At 52.3% G+C, this 19,678-nt stretch overlaps 3 protein-coding genes and 1 long non-coding RNA gene across 5 annotated transcripts in view; 2 read left to right on the plus strand and 2 right to left on the minus strand.

The window, feature by feature from the left end:
• The window catches only part of CATSPERG (cation channel sperm associated auxiliary subunit gamma), a 44,149-nt gene extending 44,035 nt beyond the window's left edge, over positions 1 to 114 (minus strand). The window contains exon 1 of the mRNA XM_081018605.1: positions 12 to 114. The gene's annotated coding sequence lies outside the window, so the exon portion shown is untranslated. The remainder of the gene's footprint in view (positions 1 to 11) is intronic.
• Positions 1 to 19,678, plus strand: part of LOC308484623 — a 93,458-nt gene that overhangs the window by 26,255 nt on the left and 47,525 nt on the right. The gene's annotated exons all lie outside the window — the stretch shown is intronic.
• On the plus strand, positions 52 to 7,969 carry PSMD8 (proteasome 26S subunit, non-ATPase 8; the record flags this gene model as incomplete). The annotated part of the gene is made up of 7 exons (XM_081019118.1): positions 52 to 426; positions 2,313 to 2,385; positions 3,366 to 3,468; positions 3,760 to 3,925; positions 5,478 to 5,578; positions 6,502 to 6,610; positions 7,280 to 7,969. 7 exons carry the CDS (start codon positions 52 to 54, stop codon positions 7,415 to 7,417), a joined length of 1,065 nt encoding a protein of 354 aa, XP_080875244.1. The 3' UTR covers positions 7,418 to 7,969.
• Positions 9,343 to 19,540, minus strand: GGN (gametogenetin). 2 transcript variants are annotated; one of them, XM_081018675.1, is made up of 4 exons: positions 19,428 to 19,540; positions 15,101 to 17,397; positions 11,139 to 11,341; positions 9,343 to 9,524 (listed from the first exon to the last, which is right to left on the minus strand). In XM_081018675.1, the coding sequence occupies exons 2-4, from the start codon at positions 17,381 to 17,383 to the stop codon at positions 9,392 to 9,394; spliced, it is 2,619 nt and encodes an 872-aa protein (XP_080874801.1). In that variant the 5' UTR covers positions 17,384 to 17,397; positions 19,428 to 19,540; the 3' UTR covers positions 9,343 to 9,391. The 2 variants fall into 2 exon arrangements, with proteins under 2 accessions (XP_080874801.1, XP_080874800.1); XM_081018674.1 differs by lacking the exon at positions 19,428 to 19,540 and adding an exon at positions 18,606 to 19,368.

Genomic DNA, 19,678 nt, shown 5'->3' on the forward strand with positions numbered 1-19,678 from the left:
ACTTCAAACACCTCCGCTCGCTTCGCTCGGAGCCGTTACTCCGCTTCGCGCATGCGCTCCAAAAACCTTCCAGCCAATCGGGAGCGGGGCCGTTGGTGCGTCGCCGGCGCGCGCGCGCGCGCGCGCGCCGGCCTCGAGGCCGGTTGCCATGGCGACCGCGCGGGCGGGCGGCCGCCAAGCGAGGACGTCGCGCTGGGCTTTTGTGACAGCTGCTGCCGCGTCTCCTTCCCTTCCTCAGCCGGCTGCCGATTCATGGCAGCGGGAGTGACTGTGATGGCGGCGGCCGGAGGGCCGGTGCTGAACGGGGCGGACGCGGGCGCCGCGGGGCTGAAGGAGGCGGCGGGCATGTACGAGCAGCTGAGGGCCGAGTGGAACCGCAAGAACCTCAGCCTGAGCAAGTGCGGAGACTTGCTGGGCCGCCTCAAGGCAAGGGGGCCGGCGGGGGCGCTTGAAACGGGCAGGGGGACCGAGAAACCGTCGCGGGGCGGGGGGGGGAGCCTGGAAACAGCCCCGCCGAGGGCGGCGCGGCGCGGCGCCACTAGAAACCGCCCTCGAAGTGGGAAAGGGGCGGGAGGCAAGGAGGGGAAGAGGGACCCCTGGCTGGGGTGCCATCTCGAGGGCTGCGGGGAAAGCGTGGCCGGGGACGGGGGGGGAGACTGCCATTTACAGTGAGGTGGTTAGTGGAAGCAGGCGCTGGGGAAGGGGGCGAGGAAGGAGAATGGGAAGCCTTTGTCCCGCGAGAAGGTCGGGCAGAGAGGGCTGAAACCCGCGTCTGGGAGGCAGGGAGAGCGAGTGGTTTGCATCGAGGGGTGAAAAGCGGGGACCGGGGCATGAAACACCTTTCAAGGGCGATCACCCATCCCTAAATATTGTGCACTGGAATGACAGAATCGTAGAGTTGCAAGGGACCCCCAAGGTCATCCAGTCCAACCCCCTGCAATGCAGGAATCCCAGTGACTGCTTAAGATCCTCCCAAGGAAGGAGAGCCCACCAGCGCTTGTGGTACAGCTCCTACTGTCAGGAAGTTCTTCCTGATGTTTAGCCCGCATCTCTTTGGCCCCCGCATGTCTCCAGGCGGGAGTGGGAAAAACTCTGTGCCTGATCGCTGCCGGTCAGTGTGGGCAGTACTGAGCTAGATGGAGCAGACGACCTCATTCCGCATCGGACAGTTTCCTGTGCCCCTGTTTGAGGTGGCTCTGTCCCGGCAAGCCTCTGGGTGCCGGGCTCCTTTGCTGCCGGAAGAGGAGGCCAGTGACTCAGCGGAGATGTTTTTGCCTGAGCTGAAAACCTGTTTAGGAGCCTCTCTCTTTCGGCTGAGTCAGGTCGCTGAGCCTTGCCGTGATTGAGGCAGTCCTTAACAGCATCCGGTCTCCAGCTGCAGCCAGCCAGCTGCCTCAATGGAGATTTCAAGCAAAACAATTCGGCACAGCATCATAGCTGTCAACCTTCCCTTTTTTTTGCGGCAAATTCCCTTATTCCAGCGCCGTTTCCCGCTGCTTCCCGCTGCTATCCCAGATTGTTAGATATCCCGTAGACTGTCCCCGGGACAGGTGAGGCTGCTGATCCCTTATTTTCGAGGCTGCTGATCCCTTATTTTCAAATCTGAAAGTTGACAGCTATGCACAGCATTCATGCACTGTCCCAAAAGCAGCAGGGTTGGGAAAGGCGAGAGCCTGCAGTTGTTGGTTTTGGACTTCAACTCCCATCATCCCATTATTATTATTATTATTATTATGTATTGAATTTGTTAGTCACTTTATCTTGCCCAGGATAGCAGAAAGTGACTTAGACAGACAAGCAAACATACCATAAAAACCCACATAGGTGCATTAAAACCAAGACAGAAAGAAATACACTAAAAGCATCCCACCCACTTCTAGAAAGACCACAGATAGTTAAATGCCAAAGGCCTGATTATAAAGCTTTTTCCTGGTGCCTAATCCTTGCCCATCAGCCATGGTTTCTGGGTCTGATGAGAACTGGAGTCTTAACAACTTTTGAAGGGTTGCGGCCTCTCTGGTACTAGAGTTACTGGGGAAACTCAGCCAGATGGGCAGGGAATAAATATTATTATTATGCTTCTAAGGTTGGAATGCTCCCTTCCTTCCTTAGCTGATAGCCGTTCACAGCTCCCGGCTCCCCAAATTCATCCAATTCTTCATTTTTTCAAGCCACCAGCCATCAATAGTAAGGTGTTAAGTCAGACTGCAATAGCTCTAAACCAGGCTTTGCCAACCCTGTGCCCTCCAGGTGTTAGAGCTCTCATCAGCCCCAGCAGTAACCTCTCTCTCCCTCTTTCTGCTCTGTTCCAGTTAGCTCTGCTTGAACTCAACTTTCTGCCCACAACAGGAACAAAACTGACTAAACAGCAGCTTATCTTGGCAAGTGAGTATAATCCGACCCATGCACAAGGTTGATAGGAATCTCCTAACACAAAGACAAATCTGTGAGGCAAATTCATCCCTCAAAAGTTTGCCGTTTGGCCGCCGACACTGTCTCTGTTCTCAAGAACAGCCACTGTCCTTGTTGCTGATGATAATTTAAAGAATGCATCTTCACCTGTCCCTCAGACTTGGGAGAAAGTGACAAAATCACACTGTGGGCAAAGGAAAAGAGCAAGAAACTTGATGAAACTTTTCCCTTCTCTATGTACCATTTGTTGGTTTGCTGTGTTTTAAGCTCTGCCTCATATTATTTGTTTATTTGGGAGTTTTTGTACCTCACCCGCTAGCTGAAGTTTACAATACGTTTTAAACATGACAAAACGGACAATGATACAGGAGTCACTACAGCAGGGGGGTAAATGTGTATATTAGCTTTCTCCTCTTGTCCCCTGATGTTCCCACAAATGCCATTCTGTTGCTGAGTCTCCTGCCTTGGAACCAACAATTGAAGCAGCAAAATATTAGTCCCATACAGGCCAGAACTTCCTCACTGCATGGCTGCTGCTGCTGTCTCTCACAGCCCCTGGGCCTGGTGGCAGATGCAGGAGGTGCTGGTGGAGTAGAGATGTTGTGGGCCTCCCTCCCAGCTCTTATATGAGCCACCTAGAATTATAGAGTTGGAAGGGTCCCAAAGCGTCATCTAGTCCAGGCTCCTGCAATGCAGGAATCTCAACCATACCATCCTTGACAGATGGCCATCCAACATCTGCTTAAAAACCTCCCGAGGAAGACGAGTCCACAGCCTCTCGAGGGAATCTGCTCCACTGTCGAACAGCTCTTACTGTTAGAAATCTGTTAGTAATCTTCGCCAGACTTGGAGGCAAGATACCAGCTTGATCTGCTTGCTCTGCTCTAACATTGCAACTCCCCTGCTTGTGGTTGCTAATGCTCTGCCCCTCATTTCCCTTCTTGCCCCGGAAGGAGATATTCTAGAAATCGGAGCACAGTGGAGTATCTTGAAGAAAGACATCCCATCTTTTGAGAGGTACATGGCCCAGCTGAAGTGCTACTATTTTGATTACAAGTAAGTATTCCTGCCTTGAATACTTGTTTTACTCATCAGGGTTTTTATCCCCAAACCCAACTTTGATGTTTTTCAGGAAAAATTTTTTATAATTTTCCCTCAACAAAACAAAAACCCCATAATTCCTCCGATGTGCAGGGGATGGTAGCACTGTGGGGTGGGGCCGCAGAAGAGGCAAAATCATTCCTTTGGCTCAAATGATCTATTGCTCCTGTGCCTTTTCGGGTGTCTCTGGCTAAAGCACTCCGTAACACAAATTCAGCATCTCTCTCTTCCCCCTTCCCCCCTCAGAGATGAGTTACCGGAGTCAGCCTACAAGCATCAGCTGCTGGGCTTGAACCTTCTGTTCCTGCTCTCTCAGAACCGTGTTGCAGAGTTCCACACTGAGCTTGAAAGGCTGCCAGCCAAGGACATTCAGACCAACGTCTACATCAAGCACCCTGTATCTTTGGAGCAGGTGACGCCTCTCCTTCTCTTTACTTTTCTGCTTCCCAGGCCCTGTGAATAAGTGCTTAACTAGCAAAGTGCCCTTAACTGGGTAGAGAGGAGGTATACAGTCATACCTCTTGTTACGTTTGCTTCAGGTTGCGTGTTTTCAGATTGCGTCCCACGGCGACCTGGAAGTACCAGAAAGGGTTATTTCCGGGTTTCGCCACTCGCGCATGCGCAGACACACAAAATGACGTCATGCGCAGAAGCGGCGAATTGCGACCTGCAGGCGCAGGTTGCGTTCTGCTCATGTTGCGAACGGGGCTCCAGAACGGATCCCATTCACAACCAGAGGTACCGCTGTATTTAGTTATTGTTTGCCCCCTACCTCCCCCAGGTAAACAATGAAATATAGCAATTTTCTAATGCAGCTATAAAACAACACAAAAGCACCTTCCAGTTGCATTTGAAAACTCTGCTTGTTTCTGGGAAGGTCTTTAGCTTAGTAGGAGGAGCACTTTCCTTTCATGCAAAGGGTCCCAAGTTCAATCAACTCGTTCTTGGAAGCCCTGTAGACCACTGCCAGTCAGTGTTGGCTGTACTGAGCAAGACGGGGCAATGCTCCAACTTGGTATGAGGCACCTTCCTATATTCCTGCGCTCTATGAAACAAGGCTAAACTGCAGTCCTCGCAAGAGCGTTAAGTCTGAAAAGGCCGTGCTTCTTGTGGAAACCAATCTTGGCTTTCCAAAATAGCAAGCCTTGTTCGTGGACCTTAAAAACCCGCTGTGGGAAGAAGCCTTGTATGGGAGGAGAAGGTTTTCCTGAGATAGCGGGGGGCCTAGGCCACCCATTCTAAAGCTGTGTGTGTAACTGAAATAATGACATATTCTCCCTAAGTGGTGTGCCCAAAGGGTTAATAGAAAAGGTGGGCTGGGTCCTGGAAAGGGAAGAGTTGAAGGTGAGGAGAGGGTTGCTGCTTTGGAGGAGTTCTGTGAGGGAGTTACAGACATAACACAACAAAAACTAATGCAATACGTTAATAATTGGATAAAACCAGCATTGGAAATTCGCCAGGGACATTTTGCACCTGGCTATTGGGCCTTTGCGACCAGGTGAAGATGCCCAGGTACCGGACATCTCCACCATCTGGAGGTGCATGCCTGGGAATCCTTGGATCGTGACTCTTTTCACACACTTAACGCATCCTGTAGAATTCTATCCGTGATATTTTAACAGCACAATCAGAACAAATTTCAGGAACCAAAAAGTCATATTTAAAAATAGGACTTTCCAGGCGCCTGGTCCCAAAATGGCAACTAGACATACCGTTTTGGTGACTGTAACCCTGGTTTAAGGAGCCATTTGGCGTCTATCTGATATATCTGTGAGTTTCTAACACAGGATAAAACCTTATTAAGACAATATGCTGTTCCAAAATTTTCAGTGACCACACCCTTCTTTCTATTGTGTATTGATTGCTATGTTATCAGTTGTACGTGGCCTTGGTCAGCTACCTTGAAAAGCTGACTAATAAATTGTTTATCTCTGTGATACTCTTCCTCTTTCCTCCTGCCTTAGTATCTGATGGAAGGCAGTTACAATAAAGTCTTCCTGGCAAAAGGCAACATCCCAGCAGAGAGTTACGCTTTCTTCATCGACATCCTGTTGGACACTGTCAGGTGGGTCGTGGTGTCTTAGCTCTCTCAGACTCATTTTATAAACATGGGGAAAGGGCTTCTGCAAGGGCAGGTGATATTTCCTCTTGTGCACACCAGGAGTAAGAATTGAGAATGAAGTATATCTGCCATTGGTATTCCTCAAAAAAACACCGCCTATCAAAAGCCTGAGAAACTTGCCTAGTTCCCACCTAGTTGTGTCTGTGACACCATCCCATCCCTTTGTGGAATATGGTAGTTAATACAGACCAACGCAGCAGCTGTCAGGATTACTGAGTATATGTGATGTGTTTTAAACCCTATAGACCCTGTAACCTCACAGCCCAGCCATATCTTAAGCACCTTGAAATCCCGTATCAGTCTCAGTGGGAGAGAATTCAGCACCTCCTTACATCTCTTGACATCAGTGGAGCTTAAGATCCCGGGCCACGGAGGTTAGGCTGGCCTCAGCCAGGGCTTTTTCGTCCGTGGCCCCAATCTGGTGGAACGCTCTTGTCACAAGAGACTAGGGCCTTGCGGGACTTGACATCTTTCCGCAGGGCCTGCAAGACAGAGCTGTTCCACCAGGCCTTTGGCCAAGGCACAGTCTGACCCCCCCTCTTTTTCGGTAATCCTCATAGAACTCTAGCCCAATGGTTGCCATTAATTTGATTCTGAATTGATTTTAGAATGAATTGATTTTAGAATGTATTTCAATTAATTAATTGTGATTTTATGTAAACTGTGTTACTTTTATTGTTGTTAGCTGCTCTGAGCCTGGCTTCAGCTGGGGAGGGCGGAATATAAATAAATTTTATTATTATTATTATTATTACTAATAATAATAATAAATAATAACCCTGCTTAACAGCGGCTGAGTTGTGTGCCAAGAATTCCGTCTGGGTGACCTGACCTGCTTGTGTTCCGTTTTTTCCCTCCCACCCCAGGGATGAAATTGCCAGCTGCATTGAGAAGGCCTATGAGAAGATCCTGTTCAATGAGGCCACTCGCATGCTCTTCTTCACCCCCAAGAAGATGACAGACTATGCCAAGAAGGTGAGAATTTGAGTACAGACTTCCAGAGTTAACGTTAAATACATTACTTCTGGTAAATGAACCACTGTAGCTGCTGGAGGGGCGTGGAAATTTGTTTACCAGGCTTTTTATACTCCTCTACCCATGTGCTAGAGGGACGCGGGTGGCGCTGTGGTCTAAACCACAGAGCCTAAGGCTTGCCGATCAGAAGGTCAGCGGTTCAAATCCCCGCAACGGGGTGAGCTCCCGTTGCTCGGCCCCAGCTCCTGCCAACCTAGCAGTTCGAAAGCATGTCAAAGTGCAAGTAGATAAATAGGTACCGCTCCGGCGGGAAGGTAAACGGCGTTTCCGTGCGCTGCTCTGGTTCGCCAGAAGCGGCTTAGTCATGCTGGCCACATGACCCGGAAGCTGTACACCGGCTCCCTCGGCCAGATGAGCGCCGCAACCCCAGAGTCTGCCACGACTGGACCTAATGGTCAGGGGTCCCTTTACCTTTACCCATGTACTATCTGAAACCCAAGAGTTGGTTGCCAGATGTGAAATACATTGGCACTATTTTCAGCTGTCCTACAAGGCCAAGATGAGGGAGGGCCCTTTGCTGGAGAAACAAGCCTCAGTGTTCATGGTTTTGTAGCATTGTTGTTTAAAAAAACAAAGAATCTCCTATAATGTCCTCTTGCCCTTTTACAGCGAGGCTGGGTTCTAGGCCCAAACAGCCACTACTGTTTCACAGGCCAGCAGCAGAAGCCGGAAGATGCCACCATCCCTTCGACAGAGCTAGCCAAACAAGTTATTGAATATGCCCGGCAGCTGGAGATGATCGTCTAGCGGGCCCCCACCATGGGCTGGGACTGTGGGTTACTCCTCCCCCCCCCATTTTCATATTTGTAATCCAGTTCCCATACAGCGGGCAGTCAATTTGCTTATATAGGAAGGGTGGGGACTCTTTCGCCCCATCTTTTTCTCCTGGGATGCCAGAGTAAAAATTGTGCCTATCCTTGTGTCATTAACAGTTACATGGTTCCTTGGTCCTAAGTGGAGAGATGTTCTGGATGTGAAAGGGAGGGGGGCTGGTGATTCATGGCCTTTTCTGACCTCAGAGGGGTGGAAATAGCCTATATTATTGCCTCTCTTCCCCCCCCCCTTTCCTTGCATCATAGACCAGCCTGTCATTTGCTAATTGTTCAAAATTAATGCCAGGAACTGGTTGCACTGGAAACGGATACTTTTCTCTGCTTTCTGGTCAGCGCAGGGTTAAACTGGCTTCCCAGAATCTGACTTTTGGTTTTGGTTTTTATTTGGTAACGTGCTGTCGCCTTTCGGTGCAAGCCACTTACAAGGATTGACTGTAGGTTAAATAAACACAGTTTCTTCTACAAATGCAGTTTCCCAACTGTCATAAGTGCACTTGAAAAGCTATTAATGCAGGAAGGCTTAGCTAGTCGGGCCCAACCAGGACATGAAGCAAAACCATAGTTTAGTAGTGTTTCAGGTATAAGTTTCCACGGCCACACAACCACTTCCATTTTAAGCTAAGCAGGGGTTTGTCCACTTTGTCTGAACAAAATGTTCTAGATTTCCCTGCAGACATGCTGGAGAAGGGAAGAGCAGGCTTGTTATTTAGCATTACACTAGAATGACCCCTGTGACTTTGTTGAGGAGGGTGCCAGCAGTGATGGGGGAACATCAGAACTGGACTACTAAATGCTGCTTCGGTTTGGTGCATTACAGTTGGCAACTGATAAAAAAATGCCCAGCTGGCTTTTGACACCAACTGCCAGGAAGTTTTAACAGTGAGGCACACATGCACACTTAGGAATCAAGTTATTGAGATGAGCCTTAACTTGCCCTTATACCTGCTGCTCTCCTGCCTGGTGTGTCCTCCGTAATCACACATTTCCACAGGCTCAGTAGAGACAAAAGAGGCTGAATAGCAAAATACAACGCCTGTAGGGTTATTCTCACTTTATAGCAGCTTCCCCCAAACTTGGATCTCCAGCTGCTTTTGAACTACAACTCCCATCATCCCTAACGAGCAGGACCAGTGGTCAGGAATGATGGGAATTGTAGTGCAAAAGCAGCTGAAGACCCACGTTGGGGAAACACTGCTTTATAGCCTGCCTTAGCAGGTGTGGCCTGCCAGCATTAGCTGTGTGGACCATCAGAAAAGCTTGTGCTTTGGACCTGCCCTGGGCGCAACCTTACATGTACCAATGAATCCCTGAGCACCCACAGTGACCAGATTGTTGGCATATATGAGGAGTGGGAGACCCTCCAAATTTTGTTGACCTCCAGCTCCTGAGAGCCCCAGCCACCAGGACCAATGGGCAGGGAAGATGGGAGTCACAACACCACCTGGAAGGGCACCTCTGGTACTTATCATAGTTGGCCCAGAACTCCTTGCAGCTGGTAACAGATTCAGGAGAACCAATAGAATCCACAGGGCTGGCAGCCCATGGAGTTCCAGAGGTGGTTCATACGGACTTGTCATCCTCTTGCCTGGGCACAGTAATGGACAGATCCCCATTGTTTCTGGTCTCTGTTGTATGCCAGCCATATGACTTTCGCTGCCTCTGCTGGGCTCGTATGCACAGGTGCTATCTATCCGACAATCCCCAGAGCGCTAAAGTGGCCCGTTTCCAAACCCATCTGCAGAACTGGAAACCCGTTTGATTCCAATATCAGGCCTCGAGGAGAAGTCCCGGCAGACCGCAGGGACCCCCGCCGCACGAAACGGAAGCCACAGGCCAAGCTGGTGTGATGTACAGGGTTTATTTTTTGCAGAAGCCTGGGGAAGGGGGTTCAGTCCTCATTGGCAATGTGCTGCTGTTCGTAAGAGTCCAGGCAGAACTTGGTCCCGGCAACAAGCGAGACGGCCAGCATGGCGGTGGCGACCCAGGGTGGTTCGGTCAGATGGTTGGTGGAAGGATTGAGCCTGTAAACCGGGGGGGGGGGGGGAGAGAGCAGAAGCATAGGTGAGCAGGGTGGAGCTTTGCAGAGTTAGGCCTCTTACAATGGCTTCACTGAAATGCAACTGCAAAAGGGCAGCTGGTTAAAGAATACCCAGGTGAGCCTCAATGGATTAGAGTCGGACACGACTAAACAAGAAATTTACATACGAGAGTAAAAACCTTTGGGACGCGGGTGGCGCTGTGGGTAAAACCTCAGTGCCTAGGACTTGCTGATCGAATGGTCGGCGGTTCGAATCCCTGCGGCGGGGTGAGCTCCCGTCTTTCGGCCCCAGCTCCTGCCCACCTAGCAGTTCGAAAGCACCCCTAAGTGCAAGTAGATAAATAGGTACCACTTTATAGCGGGAAGGTAAACGGCGTTTCCGTGTGCTGTGCTGGTGCTGGCTCGCCAGAGCAGCTTCGTCACGCTGGCCACATGACCCGGAAGTGTCTCCGGACAGCGTTGGCCCCCGGCCTCTTAAGTGAGATGGGCGCACAACCCTAGAGTCGGACACGACTGGCCCGCACGGGCAGGGGTACCTTTAACTTTACCTTTAAAAACCTTTAGTACTTGGGATGTTCGGTTCCCATAAGGCGCAGCCAGCACAACTAGTCTCTGCTTTTGAGAAACAGATTTCTGCAGCTCCTCCTGCCTGGGTGTGGCATGCTAGTTAGAACCACACGGGATAATCTGGGTCGGGAGACAACTGGCCTTTTTAGCACACAGCTTATCGCTCTCAACTCTTGCCATTCCCTAAATGGCCTCAAAGGCCCAGTATACCTGAAGGAGCATCTCCACTCCCATCGTTCAGCCCAGACACTGAAGTCCAGCTCCGAGGGCCTTCTGGCGGTTCCCTTACTGTGAGATGTGAGGTTACAGGGAACCAGGCAGAGGGCCTTCTCGGTAGTGGCGCCAGCCCTGTGGTACGCCCTCCCACCAGATGTCAAAGAAATAAACAACTATTTAGAAGACATCTGAAGGCAGCCCTGTTTAGGGAAGCTTTTAATATTTGATGAATCGTATTTTAATATTCTGCTGGAAGCTGCGCAGAGTGGCTGGGGAAACCCAGCCAGATGGGCAGGGTAATAAATTATTTTATAACTATTATTCTTATTATTATTATGCTCCAGGCGTAGCTACACCACACACTAAAAAGCTGGTTTGGGTCATTCTGACCTCCCAGGGAATCATGGGAACTGTAGTCTTTGGAGGGGCAAGGGAATCCAACAATTTTTAGCACCCTCCTCAAACTACAGTTCCCAAGATACTTCAGGAGCAGCCACGACAGTTAAGAGCATTTGCAGCATGCACGTGCCTCTAAGAATTGGTCCCCGAGTTGGATTTCCACCCACTCTTTTCTCCCTGTCCCTTTGTCCTTGTTTGTTTCATTGTAAGCCTGTGGGGCAGCGACTGTCTTGTTTTAATTTTTTAATTGGCTATATGGAAGCCAGTCTGGGAGCCTTTGGGGATAAAGATGTAGGGCGCTAATGCTAATAATAGTAATAGTAGTAGTAGTAGTAATAATAACTCCCCCTGCCCCCCGAAGTTTGTTTTGTGACCAGCTGCTCGGGATTTGCACTCGAGGCTTCAGCCTGCTCACCAAGTTACGACGTTCTGGGGCAGTTTCCTCTGCTCCTGGTGTTTGCAGTAGCACTTGCTGGAACATGATTCTGCCACCTGGAAAGCCGGCCAGTGGTGGTGTGGAGGGGATCCGCTCGCCTCTCCGCCAGGGTCTGGACCAGTCGGGGCAGAAGCTGCATCCTCGTCAAGGCTGGCAGGTTTCTCCAGGGGAGGGGGCGTTTCCTGGACATACAGTGATTTTATTTGCTTAAAACATTTCCACATCATATTTCCTACGCTCAAAACAGCTTACTGGAAAGTCCAGTTTGGATGATGATGATTTACATTTGTATACAGTGGTACCTCGGGTTAAGTACTTAATTCGTTCCTGAGGTCCGTACTTAACCTGAAACTGTTCTTAACCTGAAGCACCACTTTAGCTAATGGGGCCTCCTGCTGCCACCAGAGCACAATTTCTGTTCTCATCCGGAAGCAAAGTTCTTAACCCGAGGTACTATTTCTGGGTTAGCGGAGTCTGTAACCTGAAGTGTATGTAACCTGAAGCGTATGTAACTCGAGGTACCACTGTACCACTCTTCATCTGAAGATCACAGGGTGGTTTACAACATAAACAATACAACATGAAAACAAAAAATACACAAAAAGCAAGCAAACAAATCAATAAAACCCCGCTCCTAACAGGAACAGTTAAAAGGCCATAGAGTATCAATCAGCCCAAGGCCTTGCTGAAGGAGGATGTTTTCACCTGGCACCTAAACAGATGTAACGAAGGTGCCAGGGAGAGCATTCCACACAAGTGGGGAGCCACCACAGAAAAGGCCCTTTCTCATGTTGTCACTTTCCAGACCCCTCATGGAGAAGGGGCTCATGATGATCTCAGGGTCCAGGTAGTTTCATATGGGGGGAGGTGGTCCTTGAGGTCTTGTGGTCCTGAACTGTTTAAGGCTTTAGAGGTCAAAAACAGCACTTTGAATTGGGACCGGAAACTAATCGGCGGCCAGTGCAGTCAGACCAGGATCAGTGTAGTATGCTCAAACCGTCTTGCTCCGGTGAGCAACCTGGCCACTGAATTCTGCACCAGGTGAAGTTTCCGAACCGCCTTCAGAGGCAGCCTTACATATAACACGTTGTAGTAATCTTACCTAGAGTTTACTAGAACAGAGATGACAGAAGGCAAACTATCCCTGTCCAGATAGGGGCACAGTTGGGCCACCAGCCGAAGCTGATGGATGGTACTCTGAGCCATTGACACCACTTGAGACTCAAGCAACAGCGAAAAGTTCAGAAGTATCCCCCAGGTCCTTCAGAGGAAGTGAAACCCCATCAAGAGCAGGCAACCTCCCAGCCGTCTAGTCTGTGGAACTTCCCACCAACAGAGCCTCAGCCTTATCTGAATTGAGCTTCAGTTTTCTGGCTCTCATCTAGGCCATTATCAAGGCAAGACCACAGTCCAGCACATCCACTGCCAAACCTGCAGGTGTAAAGTGGAGCTGTGTGTCTTCCGCATATTGCTGACCACAGACTCCAAAACTCCAGATAATCCGGCTCTGTGGTTTCGTGTAGATGTTAAGCAGCATAGGGGTTAAAATGGGACCCCGAAGAGCCCAACACTGAAGGCTCCATAGGGCCAAAGAGCACGTCCAGTATACCTGAAGGAGCGTCTCCACCCCCATCGTTCTGCCCGGACACTGAGGTCCAGCACCGAGGGCCTTCTGGTGGTCCTCTCACTGTGAGAAGCCAAGTTTCAGGGAACCAGGCAGAGGGCCTTCTCGGTGGCGGCACCCTCCCTGTGGAATGCCCTCCCACCAGATGTCAAAGAGAAGAACAACTACCAGACTTTTAGAAGACATCTGAAGGCAGCCCTGTTTAGGGAAGCTTTTAATGTTTGATGTATTACAGTATTTTAATATTTTTTTGGGGAGCCGCCCAGAGTGGCTGGGGAAGCCCAGCCAGATGGGTGGGGTATAAATAATAAATTATTATTATTATTATTATTATTATTATTATTATTATTATTATCCCCTGGAAACGACCATCCAAGTAGGACAAGATCCACCACAAAGTGGTGCCACCCACCCCCAACTCAGACAGCCACTCCAGGAGACCATGGTCGATGGCACTGAAAGCACAGGTCAGGATCATTCCGGACCCTGAGATTTCACATCCCAAATCTGAGACCTGGTGATGTCATGGGGAAAGGCCCCTGGTGATGTCAGGCAGGCCAGCCCTGGAGATGGAGGTTAACTGGGAGAGTGGAGGAGGTCAGACCCCACCACAGAGTGTCTGTGCTATAATTTGAAGCTGGGCTGAAGCATGCAAGCTACATGCACAGTCTTCTTAATAATTCTTCTTCATTATTAAAGACACTCCCACCCACCTGGAGATTCAAGCCCTCTGCCTGCCTCCTCCCCGGAGGGGGCCAGGAAAACCTGGAGACTTCAGGTCAGACCTGGAGGGCTGGCAACCCTACCTGACATCATTATGAGGTCAGGTGATATCTTCAATGGGGCTCTTCTTGGTGCCCATCAGCTGGTGGGCACCAAGAAGCAGCTCCTTTGAACGTGCGCTGGCAGCAGCAATGAACACATTGCTTTCAAGGCAGCTCCTCACCCCGCTGATCAGCTGACTGGCACTGTGAGAGAACCCCTCTGAAGCCCGCCTGGGTCTTCAAAGCTGCTCCCTCCCAGTGCCCAACAACGGATCAGGACCTAGAGCCAGCCCCATTCTGCTAAGGCAGCCTTTCTCAACCTGTGGGTCCCCAGATGTTGCTGAACTACAACTCCCATCACCCCTAGCTAGCAAGGCCAGAGGTCAGGGATGATGGGAGTTGTAGTCCAACAACATCTGGGGACCCACAGCTTGAGAACCGCTGTGCTAAGGGGTTCCCGGTCTCATCCATGCCTTTATCTGCCCCACATGCAATGTCACATGATGTTCGGTGTGGGGCAGGTGGGTGTGGTTTGAGAAAAGATGCCTCGTAGACCTAACAAGGACCCCTGCCGGGCCCTGTATACCTGAAGGAGCATCTCCACCCCCAATGTTCAGCCCAGACACTGAGGTCCACCTCCGAGGGCCTTCTGGCAGTTCCCGTACTGCGAGAAGCGAGGTTACAGGGAGCCAGGCAGAGGGCCTTCTTGGTGGTGGCACCCGCCCTCTAGAATGCCCTCCCATCAGATTTCAAGGAAATAAACAACTACAGTGGTACCTCAGGTTAAGTACTTAATTCGTTCTGGAGGTCTGTTCTTAACCTGAAACTGTTCTTAACCTGAAGCACCACTTTAGCTAATGGGGCCTCCTGCTGCCGCTGCGCCACCACCACACGATTTCTGTTCTCCTGAAGCAAAGTTCTTAACCCGAGATACTATTTCTGGGTTAGTGGAGTCTGTAACCTAAAGCGTATGTAACCCGAGGTACCACTGTACAATTCCCGGGATTCTTGAGGAAGAGGGAAATGTGCTTTAAATGTACGGTGTGTGCGCTGTAACCTGAAGCGTCTGTAACCAGAAGCGTATGTAACCCGAGGTACCACTGTATCTGACTTTTAGAAGGCATCTGAAGGCAGCCCTGTTTAGGGAAGCTTTTAATGTTTGATGTCTCGCTGTGGTTTTTTTTTTGGGGGGGGGGAGAGCCTCCCAGAGTAGCTGGGGCAACGCAGATATATCACACCCCTGGACAGGCATCCTCAACCTTTTCAGACCCAGGACCCATTTCCAACCCAAACATGCCTCTGGGGACGCATTTCTTAACCTTTTACTGTATATATGTGCACGGTGGGTCATGCTCCCATTGCAACCCACCTTGGACCAGACCCACCAGTTGAAGACCAGTGCCTCAAGATACCCAAGGCCTTGCTTGTTCCAAAACCAGGTTGGAAAGGATGTAAAGAACCATAACAGATCATTAACAGCAAAAAGGAATGAAGAGCGTGGGTAGCAGCCGTCAATGAATCAAACAAAGAGCAGCCAAATCCACGAGACTCACCAAAGGCTCGCCAAAATAAAACGGCCTGGCGACGTTTTCGAAAGGCGGGAAGAGGGGGACACCCTCTAACCTCAGGGAGCTCATCCCGTAGCCTCGGGGCCACTGCTTCTGCCCCTTCCCCTTGGGCGTTTTCACTTTCGGCTGCCCTGAGGTTTTGAGTTTCTCTTTGGACTTCGCGGCGGAGGGGCCTTGTTTCCGGATCTTGGGCCTCGCCTGGGCTGCAGCTGGCACCTTCTGTTCGGGAATCAGTCTCACGGGGGCGCACCGGGCAGAGGCGGCTGGACTGGGGGCCTCCAGCACCTCCCCGGGAGAGCACGGCCTCGAGCCTAGCAGGGACGCCGGGGGCTGGTCTTCCTTTTGGGGGAACGGAGGAACGGCCAGCGGAGAATGGCCGCCCCGGGCAGCATTACAGGCCGGTGGCTTCGCTGGGCCCGTTTCCTTGGCGACCCCTTCCAGGCCCTGAGGCCTTCTGCGCAACCTCTGGGCAGCCTCCTCAGCCTCCCCGGCTGCCTCGTGCTCCGCCAAGAGGGCCACAACGGGCTGAGGGGAGCCCATCGCCTCGGCCCCTTTCTCGCCAGGGCTGGGTGGGTCGGCGCAGTCCTTGCCCCCGTCTTCAGCTCCTGCCGCGGCCTCATCCAGAGACACCTGGCCGTCGTCGTGAACAAACCAATCGCACTTGGGGTCGCTCCCCAGGAAGGCGACGACCTGGGACACGGCCGTTCCAAACTTGGGCAGCTTCCGGCCCTGCCCTTTGCGGCGCTGGGGGTACGGAGTGGGCGGCCGGGGCCTTTGCCACTCTGGCCGCTTGGTGTTGCCGGTGGACAGCTCCTCAAAAAAGGTGACCACTTGCTGGCTGGGGGCGTGGGGGGCAGCGGGCTCTTTCGGGGTGACCTTCTTGAAGTGCTCCAGGAACAGCTGGCTGAGAGAGGAGAAGTCCTCAGGGTTGCTCCTCTCCAGCCCTTTGAAGGACGGCAGCTTCTTGCCCGCCGCGGTGAGGTGGTGCAAGGCTTTCGGCAGCGCCGGGGCAGCGCCGGCGGGCGCCTTCTTCTGGGGACACTGCTTGAGGACGTCGGCGTAGGAGATGCCGGAGGAAATGACGCCCGCCTTCTGCTTGACCGCCTTGATGCTGGGCGGCCACTGCCCCGGCTGGATGGTCACTTTGTACAGGAAGTTGAGGCCTTTCTCCAGCAGCTCCTGCATGGTCTCCGAGTTGACCCCTTCCGCTCCCAGGGCCTCGCCCTTTGCCCCGGCCTTCGCCTCGCTCCCTGAGCCTTGGGCCTTCTCCCCGGGGCTGCCCGGTGTCTCAGAGCAATCCGCAGGCAACTGGGAGGCAAGGGCCAGGCCCCGGGAGTCTCCGTCGCTGCCAGGGGCGCTGTCCCGCTGTCCGGGACTCTCTTTCTCCTTCTGCCCCGACCCCCACGACAGAAGAGCCTTCTTCCCTCCAGGTGGAGCCACACAGCCGGACACAGCTGAACGGCTGGCGCTTTTCTCATTCAGTGGCCAAGGCCCTGCCGCGGCCGCCGCCACATCCTCGGCCCCCCTCAGAGGTTCTGGGCCCGCTGGCTGCTTCTTGGCCGAGGGAGCCGACTCCAGCACCCTCCCCTTGTTTTCAAAGTGCTCCTTGGCGCTGGCTTTGATGTGCTGGGTCCAGCAGACCTCCATTTCCGCCACGTCCGGGGGCGCCTCAGCCGCCGGGCCCAGCTCCACCAGCTTCTCGGGCTGCAGCAGGAGGCCGCCCATGCCCCTGGCCTGAGGCACGTTCTCTGGCTTGCCCTTCCCCTTTGCCGGTGCTCGCTTGGCGCCCAAGTCCCTGGGGTCAGAGGGCAGCGCTGGGGGAGGCCTCAGAGACGCTTTCGGCCCCTTGGGGTCCTCTGGCGGGGCGGGGGCCGAGCTCGGCCTGCTCTGGAGGTCCGCCCTGCTCAGGCAAGCCAGCCCCCGCTTCTCCGCCCCTGGGTCCTTGTCGCAGAGGCTGGCCTCCTTTATCCCGCCACTGGCTGTGTTCTGCGCCCACATGGAAGACAGCTTCAGCTTCGATTTCTTGGAATGATTCTTCCCCATCTCCGCAGCAGCCCCCGCCGGCCTGTCCCCTCCCCCTGGCTCAGTGCTCAGCAGCTGACTGGTAGCTTTCTGCTCAGGGGCCTGGAGACCCGGGGGGCGGCTCCCCAATTCATGTTTAGCGCCGCTCGCACCCCGGTCTGGCTTGCTCCTGTCCGGGTTGGCCTTCTCCTCCCCGTCTTTGGCAGTCTCTGATTCTTGTGTGGCTTCTGATTGGACATTGCCCATTATATACAGTCATCCTAGGAATAATAATAAAAAAGTCCAGTGTGAGGAGGAAGAGGAGGAGGCTGTGGCTAGGGGAGGTGATGCAAGGAGTGTGATGGACACAGAGACACATGGGCAGGTTCACAGAGGATGCCCCAATTCTGCCTGAGCGCAGAACGTGCGGGCAGCCCAGCACTCTGCTCCCGCAGCCGACAATCTGCTGCCACCGGCCAGTTTGCCATTGCCAGCAACTGGTATTCAGAGGCATAACAGCCCTGACAGTTGGAGGTAGAACGCGGCCATGTGACCAGTAGCCAATGGTAGCGTTCTCCTCTGCGCATTGGTCACTTCCTGTTTTAAAGCAGCTACGATTCCCCAAATTACCTGGGATGAGGTGAACCACTCTCTGAGGCGGATGGGGGACTCACAGCGACAGTCGGCACCCTTAACAAACTGCAGACTATTTGAGGGGCCATCTAAAGTGGCTCAGCGCCGCCACTCTGAACGCACAGCGCTAGTTCCTGTGCTTTTAACGGGGTCTTGCCATGCATTTCATAGAATCATAGAATTATAGAGTTGGAAGAGACCACAAGGGCCATCGAGTCCAACCCCTGCCAAGCAGGAAACAACCCCCTGTCAAGCTTCCCTTGAGAAGCCCCACTTCCTAAGTGTCTGCGCTTCAGAGGATGCTTAAAAGCACAGGATCGGGGCCAGTTAAAAGGGCCGTCAACCTGCCATCTCAGAAGATGAGAATGGCCTCCAGGCTGAGAACTGCATCTCTTCCTAGATCCTTTTCTTTTGGGGGAGGGGCCATCGGCTCAGGGGTGCAGTATCTGCCCTGCAGGCAGAGTCATAAAATGGTAGAGTTTGAAGGGGCCACAGGGGTCAACGAGTCCAGGGGTCTTTCACCCGACGTGGGGCTCAAACCCACAACCCTGAGATTAAGAGACTCATGCTCTACCAGCTGGGCTCTCCCAGAGCTACAAGAAAGTTCCAGATTCAGGTCCCAGAAGCATCTTCAGGTTGGGCTGAGAGAGACCCCTTCCCCAAAATCCTGGGGGTGCTGCTGCCTGCCAGTGTTGACAGTAATAAGCTAGGCAGACCCAATGGCCTGACTCTGGCATAAGGCAGCTTCCTAAATTCCTCTGCAGGGTGAACAGAATAAGGCTTAATCCTTACAAAGAAAGAAGGGGGGTGTTGCTGGGGGTTTGGGGGGGCTGGGAGCACCTAGAAGCCAAGATACCTGAGTTTTCTGCCTAGAGTGGCGGAGCCTTGAGGGAACGGTTCATATTCAAGCCGCCTCCTGGTTAATTTGTAGTCCTCTCAGGTACGCGCAATGAGCCATCCAGAATAAATCGTCTTCTCAGTGAGTTTGTTAAAATGGCCTGCTTAAGCACTGATCTTTCCCACAATAGATCCCATTCTTAGAAGGGGGGGGGGGGGACGACAGCACGAGTCTTGATTGGATCCTTCCCAACTGGATCCCATTCGCTAACCTTCAAACTGTGGGTGCTACTCACCGGGTTACAAAAAACCTGCAACTCCTTTCCATCTGTCCTCCCTAGAACTTGCTCACCCGAGTTTTTAATAAATGGCTGTCCCGTTTGGATCACTTCTTAATGGATTTAAAAAATATAAATGCCTCTCCTCCTTAGATTTACGCTCAGTGGATCTTAATGAGTTTTTATTTTTATTTTTATTTTTTTAAAAAAGCCTCCCCTCTTTGGATCTCTTTCCTTACTGGAACTTGCTCCCTTTTCACTTGGATCCCTCCTCCGTGGGTTTTGCTCAGACGATTTATCCCTCCTTTCTCACTGTATCCGACTCACAGGCTTAAAAGGGCGCATTTTGCTTTTTCTCCCCCCCCCCCTCTCTGCGGGATGCCTACTCAGTGAGTAAAAACAACAAACAGATACACAACTCGCCCTTGGCTCTGCTCTCAGGTGGGCTCCACGTGTGCTGGTCTCCACCCAAACCCGTTTCCACGTTTGCCCCACCCGCTCAGGGCTGGCCCCTCCCCCTGCACCTCAGGCCCCTCCTCCAAATTGCGGCCCCTCCCACTCACCGCCTGGCTTTGTGGCTGCTCCCGGACGGAGCTGGGGAAATGGAACGAGTGGGCGGAGCCGCAACGGATATAACGGACGCTCCGCCCCTTTTTTCCCCTGCGGGGGGGGGAGGGGTTGTCAAGAATGCTGCCTCGAAGCCCCACCCACCGATCCTGTGCGTAATTGCGCGCGGGTGTTGCAAGCACGGCTTTGCAAAATGGGTCTTGTTTTGTTTTGTTTTTTTGTACAATAATGTTTACTGAGTTTCATA

This window comes from Podarcis pityusensis (assembly GCF_964106645.2).
Source record: "Podarcis pityusensis genome assembly, chromosome: 8".
NCBI lineage: Eukaryota > Metazoa > Chordata > Lepidosauria > Squamata > Lacertidae > Podarcis > Podarcis pityusensis.

Coding starts and splice junctions, on each gene's coding strand:
- GGN (XM_081018675.1), bottom strand. CDS start 17,383: ATGGGCAATGTCCAATCAGAAGCCACACAAGAATCAGAGACTGCCAAA. Junction 11,342..15,100: donor TTTATTTTGGCGAGCCTTTG/GTGAGTCTCGTG, acceptor CTGTATGTCCAG/GAAACGCCCCCTCCCCTGGA. Junction 9,525..11,138: donor CCCCAGAACGTCGTAACTTG/GTGAGCAGGCTG, acceptor CCCGGTTTACAG/GCTCAATCCTTCCACCAACC.